This window comes from Teleopsis dalmanni, chromosome 2, assembly GCF_002237135.1.
Source record: "Teleopsis dalmanni isolate 2A chromosome 2, ASM223713v2, whole genome shotgun sequence".
Classification (NCBI taxonomy): Eukaryota; Metazoa; Arthropoda; class Insecta; order Diptera; family Diopsidae; genus Teleopsis; species Teleopsis dalmanni.
Window position 1 is genome coordinate 239,429,259 of NC_051847.1, and position 9,731 is coordinate 239,438,989.

At 30.4% G+C, this 9,731-nt stretch overlaps 2 protein-coding genes across 3 annotated transcripts; one reads left to right on the plus strand and one right to left on the minus strand.

Annotated features, from left to right (window-relative positions):
- Positions 1–2,348: 2,348 nt before the first annotated feature.
- On the plus strand, positions 2,349–4,232 carry LOC119685838 (short-chain specific acyl-CoA dehydrogenase, mitochondrial-like). Its single transcript, XM_038100229.1, has 3 exons — positions 2,349–2,494; positions 2,808–3,026; positions 3,079–4,232. The coding sequence occupies exons 1-3, from the start codon at positions 2,461–2,463 to the stop codon at positions 4,053–4,055; spliced, it is 1,230 nt and encodes a 409-aa protein (XP_037956157.1). The 5' UTR covers positions 2,349–2,460; the 3' UTR covers positions 4,056–4,232.
- A 2,757-nt stretch (positions 4,233–6,989) lies between these two features.
- LOC119686065 (N-glycosylase/DNA lyase-like) lies at positions 6,990–8,388 on the minus strand. 2 transcript variants are annotated; one of them, XM_038100520.1, is made up of 5 exons: positions 8,136–8,388; positions 7,739–8,077; positions 7,566–7,683; positions 7,143–7,508; positions 6,990–7,082 (listed from the first exon to the last, which is right to left on the minus strand). In XM_038100520.1, the coding sequence occupies exons 1-5, from the start codon at positions 8,300–8,302 to the stop codon at positions 6,996–6,998; spliced, it is 1,077 nt and encodes a 358-aa protein (XP_037956448.1). In that variant the 5' UTR covers positions 8,303–8,388; the 3' UTR covers positions 6,990–6,995. The 2 variants fall into 2 exon arrangements, with proteins under 2 accessions (XP_037956448.1, XP_037956449.1); XM_038100521.1 differs by having other exon boundaries at positions 6,993–7,082; positions 7,139–7,508.
- Between the last annotated feature and the right edge of the window lie 1,343 nt (positions 8,389–9,731).

Consider the following 9,731-nt stretch of genomic DNA (forward strand, 5'->3'; position numbering starts at 1 on the left):
AATTACCTTTCATTTCCATACCTTATTTTACCTGGCGGTAAAGGGGGAAAGATATTTAACATACCACCACCTACAATGAACCCAATACCCCACCTCTAGTCTATACTGCAAAAGCTTACCTTTTAATTTACACTGATTTTCTATTGTTGCTGCAGTTTAATGTGTTTATTATAAAATTCAACAATTAATTTTATATAAACAGAAATTGGTTGAATTTCTTATATCTTGTATCTTGCACTTTTTATACATTTAATGTATTAAATTTTTTTATTTTAATACTAATAATTTTTCACTTAATATCATATGTCAGTTTCTCCATTTTGCAAATGTACACAATACTCGTTGTAGTTGGTACTAATTTATTAAAAGAAAAATAAAATAAAATATTTGGTAATTTTGTGCGAAAATTCACTTTTAAAGTTAGAAAATCAAGAAATTTGCGGAAAAAAAAATGAAACTGAATTTCTATACACGACGACGTCAAACAAAACAAAAATACCAGAAAAGTTTTATAGTCACTGTAGAAATGAAGGTACGGGTTAACATATTGCACAACAATACTATTTACAAATGACAGCGTGTATAAAATAAATACTGTGCATATTTCGCATTAATAGGAATATTAGGTCTGTTCCACTAGCTACTCGTAGTAAAACTTAAGTGAAACTCATGTGAACTTCAAACTGAGAGCGTAGAGCGTAACACAAATAATGAGCCAAATTTCGATCTTTACACAGATGTTCATGGAACAGTTTTGTGTAAAGTCTGGTGAGAACACAAAATAAATAAATAAATAAAAAAAACAAAAATTTAATTTTAAAGCAAAACAGCTGATTCACATATCAACATAAATTTTACTTGAAATAAATTGTACGAGTAAAATCTGTGTAGCATTTTCAAATTTCGACAGAGATGTTAGGCTCTCTTATATGCTCTCATTTACTCAAAAATTTGCAGGTGGATACACTTTTGTATACACAGCGTTACTCAAAGTTACTATGAGTAGCTCGTGCAAAAGACCTATTAATTTAATCTTCTGTTTTTAATTAAAAGTTATATAATAAATATATTGTAAAATAGTTATTTCTTATAACTCATATTTATGTAATATTAAATTACTTATTGCCATATATTTTCTTTTTATATAAATTATTTATTTTTTGGTCGTTAATTTGTAATCCAATGTTTACATTATAAGATTAAAAGTAGATTAAGGCCGTGTGCGAGTTCGAGTAAATTGATGATAAATTTAAGAAAACAGTAGATTATGTCGGTATGGCAGCGAATGTTGGTATTTACCAGAATTTCGAGTAGGGTAAATTAGATATAATTTAGGTAAATTAGGTGTTACCATTGAGCAAATTTTATATTGATATTTAATCAATACATAAATATATTTGAAAACTTTTAACCAAAAATAATAAATAATGAAAGGTGATTATTTTTCTATGCAACTCTGTAAATGGCTTAATATTGTAGATTTTTTGAAGATCTTGAAAGAATTGGAAAAGAAATGTTAAAATCTATTCAAAACAAACATTATAAATTTGAAAATGCCGAAATGAGTGAAATTTTTTTTAAATTTGTTTAATAATAATTTTGTATTATTACATTATCTTACAATAATTATGAACAGTACTTATCAGTATTTACGCCTTTCTTTAAAACAGGAAAGTGTAATAATTATATTATTAGCGATTTATAAAAAAGGGCTGTGTTGCTTACAGCCATTTTTTCTCCAAAGCGTATTAGAATTGTAGTAGTTTGCTCCTAAAAGGTGCAAATTTTGAAATCTATTACTAAACAACACTGTTTTGCCTTAGTGCCGGGGCACAAATACGCCGGCTCTCATGCCGGAGTTTAAACGGCCATATTGTATTTTTTCTCATTCTCAAATTTAAAATTTGCATTGAAAACAACAACAATTGTACTCATGCCGTGCCCGAGACACTCTGCATAACATGGCCCTAAAGCTGTAAACTTCTAATTTCAAATTTATTTGGATTTAAATTCGATTTATATTTTTTTTTAAGCTTCAATTTTTGAACTTTAACCCATTATTATCAGAGACACAGATGTCTAGAAATACAAACGGAATTTAGATTTGAAGTAAGCAGCCTCAAATTAATTTAACCTCAAAAAATTTAAATAAATATATAAAATAAAAAAAAAAATATTGTAAATAAATATTAAAATAGTTCAATAATCTTGAACTATCAAAAACAAATTAATAATTATCATATAATTCTTTAGTAAGTACGTGATTTCATATATACTACTATCTACCATATCATGTGATATTACTTTTTATATTTATTCACACTAAAACACTTTTTCTCACTTTTTAGAACTAGTTACCTTATTGACTTTGTCTGCTGCCACCGGTTGAGCGGTTTGGTTTGTTGTTTGTTATAAATTGTAAATTGTTTTGTTTTATCCATAAGTAAAAAAATAAACGCGATGAATTCGTTATTAAAAGTATCACTACAAATTGGTTTGTATTGGAAAAATTAATTACTCATAACTGTTTGTTGAATTAATCAAAGAAGCAACAAAAATATTTTATATTGTTTTGTCTTTATTATGCTTTTTCTCCCATCCCAGTTACTCCTAACCTTCTGTCGATTGCTATGTTAATCACACAATGGTGAAGGTTCACATCATTTTATATATATATTTTGCTGCTAAATAACTCCGCATGCACATTTTGATACTAATAATAAAATGAACTTTGGAATCATTAATATATGTAATTTTCTTGATCTTTACGCTATTGTTTAAAATTCTGCGTATGCATAATTCATAAGGTGTTTCGTCTTTACGGGTAAATGCAAAGAGACAGATTGCTTGTCTGGCTTCACTGCCGGAAACACATCAAATGCTGCAGAAAACATTGAAAGATTTTGCTGATGCAGAATTAAAACCGTTAGCCGGAAAACACGATAAAGAACATTTGTATCCAGCGCACCAGATTCGCAAAATGGGCGAGTTAGGTGTGATGGGCATAACAATGCCAGAGAAATTAGGTAAAGAAGTTTGCATATTAGAAAGATTTTAAATAGAATATTTTGTTTTTAGGTGGTAGTGGTTTAGATTATCTTGCTTATGCTATTGCAATGGAAGAAATATCGCGTGGCTGTGCGTCATCGGGTGTAATTATGTCAGTAAACAATTCTTTGTTTCTTGGGCCGTTACTAGCTTATGGTAACGAAAAACAGAAACAAACATATATTCCACCATTCACTGCAGGTGAAAGAGTAGGATTTTTTGCTTTATCTGAACCTGGAAACGGTTCTGATGCCGGTGCTGCGTCTACAGTTGCTACAGATCACGGTGATCATTATGTGTTAAATGGCACAAAAATGTGGATTACAAGCGGATACGAAGCAGAAGCAGGCATTGTGTTTGCGACAACACAAAAATCGCTAAAGCATAAGGGCATTTCAGCCTTTATAGTACCAAAGAATATTAAAGGATTTTCATTAGGCAAAAAAGAAGACAAACTCGGTATACGTGCGTCGTCCACGTGCCAATTAATTTTCGAAGACTGTGTTATACCAAAAGAAAATTTATTGGGAGATCCTGGATATGGGTTTAAAATTGCTATGCAGTCGCTCGACGCTGGTCGAATAGGCGTTGCTGGACAGGCTTTAGGAATTGCTCAGGCATCTTTAGAGGTTGCATGTGAATATGCCCAGAAAAGAAATGCATTTGGAAAGCCAATATCAAAATTACAAGCAATACAGCAAAAACTAGCGGATATGGCACTTCGTGTGGAAGCAGCTCGATTGCTTACTTGGCGAGCTGCTTGGTTAAAGGATAATAAAAAATCATTTAGTAAAGAAGCGGCTATGGCTAAGTTAGCTGCATCTGAAGCAGCTACCTATTGTTCTCATCAATGTATACAAGTTTTAGGTGGTATGGGTTATGTTACAGACATGCCCGCTGAACGTCATTATCGCGATGCACGAATAACTGAAATTTATGAGGGAACATCTGAAATACAAAGATTAGTTATTGCTGGTGCTGTACTAAAGGAAATGGAGACAAACTAAATTGTATGACAACACAATAAATTAATCACACTATATACACAAAACTATTGATCCTTACATTTTTGATATGTTCGTTTTTATATAATAAATATTATGAATGCATATAAAATTATGTGTAATTGCTTATTAAATGCTCAGGGTTACCGTAGAATCTATAGAATTCTCAAATAAATAATTAAAATATTTTCGTGTGTTATTCACTAAAAAATGTTTGATGGAGCAAATTGCTTTCGTAAGGTTTCATCAAATAATGGAATCACTTCTTTGATTTGTAGCTGCATTAAATCAACGAAAATAGATGAAATTAAGAGAACTCTATAAAACTTAGTTAAATTTATTATAACCAAGAATACAAATATAGATATATATTTTTTCTACTGAATGTTTATTAAATTTAGTAGATCATAGTTTAATTCATTCATTGTGCCTTATAAAAATTTATGTCTTCTCCACTGGTAGGACTGTGTTGAGGTAGATAACGCTCGTATGTTGAAATGTTTTCGTCCTTTTAACATGATTGTTTAAAATGGTGAACCATAAATGATAGAAGTGATATTATCTATATTGTTATATTTTTCATTTAAGTTTAAATTATGACATTAATAATATAATATGTGCTATAGTATTTGGTTTATATTTATATAAATTTGCCTGCGCAAATCGAGAGTAGCATATAAAAATTTCTTGAACTGCTAACCCTTTGTAAACAAATTCAAACAAATCGTTTAAAGTATGTATTGTTTCAATTTAATTTATTAAAAAATACTAATAAATTTTATCTATATTGTTAACACACTTTAAAAGAATAAGACACTGGTGAGCGTAGTGTGCAAATAAGGGCGTATTTATAGAAAAATACTATAATACACATTATTATTATTAATATATTCATTTTATAGTTTCTGCAGTTCGTTGGTGTTCAAAGTGATAATTACTAAATTAGAATTAAAAATATACAAAAAATGTACCATGAACCTATTAAATAAAAGTTTATTCTTAGCTTTTAATTTAGAACAATATTTTTACTTGGTATAATACAGCATATATGATATTATGTTGTTTTAAGATCCATTTTTATTGATGCGTACTAATTATTTGCGGAGCTAGACTTTAATAATAAACTCACTTAATTCCTAAACGATTCCCCACTCTGATGAGCCTATAGCGTTTCCTATGAGAAACGCGTCACTGAAACCTTATAGATTGACAGACGGTTATTAATTTCTCAAATATCTGTTGATATTGGTTAACTATAATGATACTTTCATAATAAACGTAAATACAGATGGATATTGGCAAGAATATATAATGTATAATTTGTAATATATTTATGTAAATGTATTTGATAAGGTTACATGTTATGTTAGGCCTATTTTAATCGTGTCTCTAGTGATTAGTCGTCATTAATGTCTGGAAGGTGCATGAGAGTTTCGACGCTGTCAGGGGACGTACTGTTCTTATGCATGCCGCAGTGGATGATCTATTTGTCACCGCTCCCTGGCGGGATACGAGGTTGCTGTATACCTAAGAAATGGATACGTGGACTCCTCGTACTTATTTGTAATGTTGATCTTTGAATTTAAGTTTCAGCAGTGAATAATATGCCGACAATATACTGAAGGCAATATACTGTTTTTGTAGCCACAGTTGGTTATAGGCTCATGATAGTGACAGAATGCAACTTTTGATGCCCCACTTTGTTGACTCCAATTAGTAACTGAACGTCTAGACACGAAATTTTGATTCAGATGTACTGTTTTAAACTTAAATAAAAGATTATTTTATACTTTGTATTTTTAATTTATTTTTTATAGTTTACTTTTATAAATATATTGCCAATGTTTCAAAGTTTTTTCTTGTTTGACAATTCATTTATTCAAAAAGCCCTTTAAAAAATTTAAACATACCTATGTATATTATTGCTTTAAATTTAATTAATATTCATATAAATCTCTCACGGTTAGCTGCTTCATCTACAGTTAAAAAGGCAGTTCAAATACTGGTATCAGCGATTTCGGAAACCATTTGTCTTATTTTTGATCAGATAATGTTTTGAAATGAGTATTATAAAAATTTTAACCAGTTACCGAGCATAGTATTTTATTTTTTTGTTTGAAATAGCAAACACTTTACAAATAATTGAATATAAGTCGCACTTCATGGGCAGTATTGCTTGATTTTCCCCGACATAAATGGTTATATAGTTAAATGGAAAAACTGCAGTAGGAGCAATCGACATGCCACATTATTTCCACCTAGTTGTGGTGAAGTATTTTCAATTTTCTGATACTTACAATACACTTAGATCCTGTTGAAGATTGTCTTAAATCTTATTTCGCTGATCAAATAACATTTAAAAAAAAAATTGATGAATTATGTTTTTTTTTTTCGAATTTAATTTTGACCTTCTTAAATTATTTTAAAACTATATTAAACTCTATCACGAACTTTATAGGAGTAACTCGGATGAGTTAGAGTAAAATTAAATATCAGAAACTAGGTGTAATAGTGCAAAACGAATACGCCATTGGTCCTAATTACCTGGAAATCGTATAATATTTAATATGCATATTTAATTAAATAAAATTACCTGCTTGTGGAGTCCCTTTGAGAGGTATTGAACGGTACTTGGTCGTCGTAGGTGACGAGTGGCATTCGACTACTAAGTTTAATTCCATTAAATCTTTTTTATTTGTATTAATATTTTCCAAATTACGAATAACTTTCTGTCGATCGTAAAAGTTGTTCGATTGAAAACAAATTTAAAAAATTTTAAAAATAACCTAAGATCTTAATTCTAAGTAGACTGATGAACAAAGACATTTTAAATATTATATATAAGTATAAAAATTAAAACTTAATTAGAAAGTTAATTAAATTTTTTTATGTATTAAACAGAATAAACAAAGTCAAATTATACAAAATTTATATGCATTTAGATTATCTATTTGCTTTTATTACTTTCGATTTAGTGAGTTTATTTCCAACTTTGACTTTAGACTGTTGTAAACTGGAGCAAAAAAGAACCTGTAGAGAAAAAGAACTTTATAATTATTTTATTTCAAAATCACAAAACTTAATACAAACTGCTTGAGCCCATCCAGCGAAAGGTCCATATATGGAACGATAATGATTTGCAATATCATTATAAATTTTTGTTGTCATTGTTTTAGACGTAGATAAATGTGGCATGTATGAGGTCTTCGCTGTCTTGAACATATGAACATCGATAGGAACTGCTTCTAAATGATTTAACGACATTAAACAAATACAATCTGCACATTTTAGACCAATTCCAGATATTTTTGATAGTTCTGAGCGTGCTTCGTAATACGGTATACTTTTTAATCCATTTAAATAATTATTACCACCATTTTCATGAATCTTTTTAACTGCTTGAGATATATATTTAGCTCTGTAACCAAATTTAGCTTCTTTTAACGTCGATTCCAACTATGAATTAAACTTTTAGCACACTTCTAATTTGTTTATAGTTTGAAAAATTAATACTTCATTTTGGTGTAGTAATAATTGGCTTAATGTAGGAAAAGTGTATTCATCTGCTCCATCAAAATGACCAATTTTCGTGCCATATTTTGTGCAAATCCAACGTACCATAGATGAAATTCTTTAATATACAAAAAGTCATTATAATCATTATAAACTAATAATGGAAAACAAACCTTCCAATATGATTGTTTTGACTGCAAATAAAGGATACTACATTTTCGAAAGGCTCTTGCTTCAGAACTCGCACTGCTGTTAACTTAGAATCCATTTTTGTAAAATGTTGATGTGCTGCTTTCCATTGTTCTATATGAAGCAACAGATCAAAGTCAATTCGTAAATATTCTCGTAACATATTTTCAAAGTAACTCTTCTGGTTGCAGATCTTTAATGGCACACTTGTTTGTAAAGGATAAGCTTTGAACTTCACTGAAGAACTGCTTTGCGTTAATATCCAAAATACTTCATATGCAACGCCTTTCCATTGTTTTTCTTGTTGTATATCTCTCCTCCAACTTTTAATATTTTTTAATATGTATTAAGATTAATAATATGTATTAAATAATTATTTACCGAAAACTTTGCCCACCGCATAACGTTAAATCTAGATTTAATTGATTTTCATCAATAAATATTTCACCATCATAGAATAATTCCATTTTAGCAACGTTTAAATCTAAAATTCTTTCCGCACATAATTTGACACAATACCCTAGGTGTCTTACACACTTTATACACATATAATTGAAGTCCGAAACCAAAGAATAAAACAAGAAATAAAAATGCAAGAATTCAGTTCATATTGCAAATGTTCAAGTCACGCCTATCTGATATAAAGTTCGATTAAAAATTGGTCACATTCACTTAAAAAAATAAAATTCTACTTTATAAGCAAATAATTAGATCTAAACTACTTTAAAGTCGTGTTACTTTTGGCAATGCTGCTCCATCCACCATCAGAAACCTTTAGACAATGTGCGAGTAAATTGATGGTATATTGAGGGTTATAGTAAATTGTGTCGATATGGCAGTGCATGTTGGTATTTATCAGAATTTCGAGTATGGCAACACGAAAATTATTATTATAAAAAACTGTTAAAAAGAAAAAGTAAGTTCCAACTGTCGCGTCTTCCGCCATTATTATTGGAAGGAGCCATAAATAAAATAATTTGTAATATTTAAATAAATAAAGTAGATAAAGTAAAGTAACTACAACAACCACTACATTGGTGAGCAAGCCGACGCTGAACACAAAAATGGCTACACAAGACCATAAATTTACCGAAAATACTACCCGAGTCACCGAAAACGCAACAAACGCTGCAATAAAGCTGCCAATGTCAACATTGATAAGAAACAACATTATCTTTGGTTTATACAGTTGGATTGCTTGTTCCAAGTCAACCACATAAAAGGCGACACTCAAAAGTTTGGCACGGTTATCGCGGGAGTGGATGCGTCGTTATTAGAACAGATTTATAACACCATACAAAATCCACCAGCAACTCAAAAGTACGAAGCTATCAAGCAAGTAATAATGAAAAACTTTGTGGATAGTGAACCAAAACGCATACAAAAACTAGTTAACCACTAACTAATTAACCACTAACAGCTTGGGGATAAAAAGCCATCTCATCTATTAAACGAATTACAACGCACTAGTGAAAACGAACAATTCTGAGAGGGTTAATGGTTACAACGTCTCCCTGTTGAAGTACAGACATGTCTAGCCACAATTCAAGTGGAATTACCCAAGATGGCAGAATTGGCAGACAATCTGAAACAATCCGTATAAATTGAACAATGCAAGGAACTTACGTCAACGTAGCTGCTCACGTCCCTACAGCAGCTCATATTCAACGTTATGCGTAAATCAAACAGCTTCAACGAGAAGTGACCAGACTAACGAAAATGATCTCGAAATTGTCGACCAAACACCGCTCAAGAACAAATCAACGTTCACGTTGAACATCAAGAAATCGGCAATGTCAAGATGATAGCGAAGAAAATAGCAGTACAAATTGTTGGTATCATAAAACATTTGGTTCAAGTACAAAGAATTGCAATCAGCCATGCGCATATTGCATAAAAAACTAAATCCGATTTCGTCCACGGCGGCAGAGGAAGTTGTAAACGAAACATCTATACGACTGTCCATCTACGACAATA

Bases quoted from the DNA above. Each gene is read 5' to 3' on its own strand.
- LOC119686065 (XM_038100520.1), bottom strand. From the start codon at position 8,302: ATGTGTATAAAGTGTGTAAGACACCTAGGGTATTGTGTCAAATTATGT. The intron at 8,078-8,135 runs GTAAATAATTAT...AAATATTAAAAG, and splicing joins TGCGGTGGGCAAAGTTTTCG to TTGGAGGAGAGATATACAAC. The intron at 7,083-7,142 runs GTTTGTATTAAG...TTTTCTCTACAG, and splicing joins TCGCTGGATGGGCTCAAGCA to GTTCTTTTTTGCTCCAGTTT.
- LOC119685838 (XM_038100229.1), top strand. From the start codon at position 2,461: ATGAATTCGTTATTAAAAGTATCACTACAAATTG. The intron at 2,495-2,807 runs GTTTGTATTGGA...ATAATTCATAAG, and splicing joins AAAAGTATCACTACAAATTG to GTGTTTCGTCTTTACGGGTA. The intron at 3,027-3,078 runs GTAAAGAAGTTT...TTTTGTTTTTAG, and splicing joins AACAATGCCAGAGAAATTAG to GTGGTAGTGGTTTAGATTAT.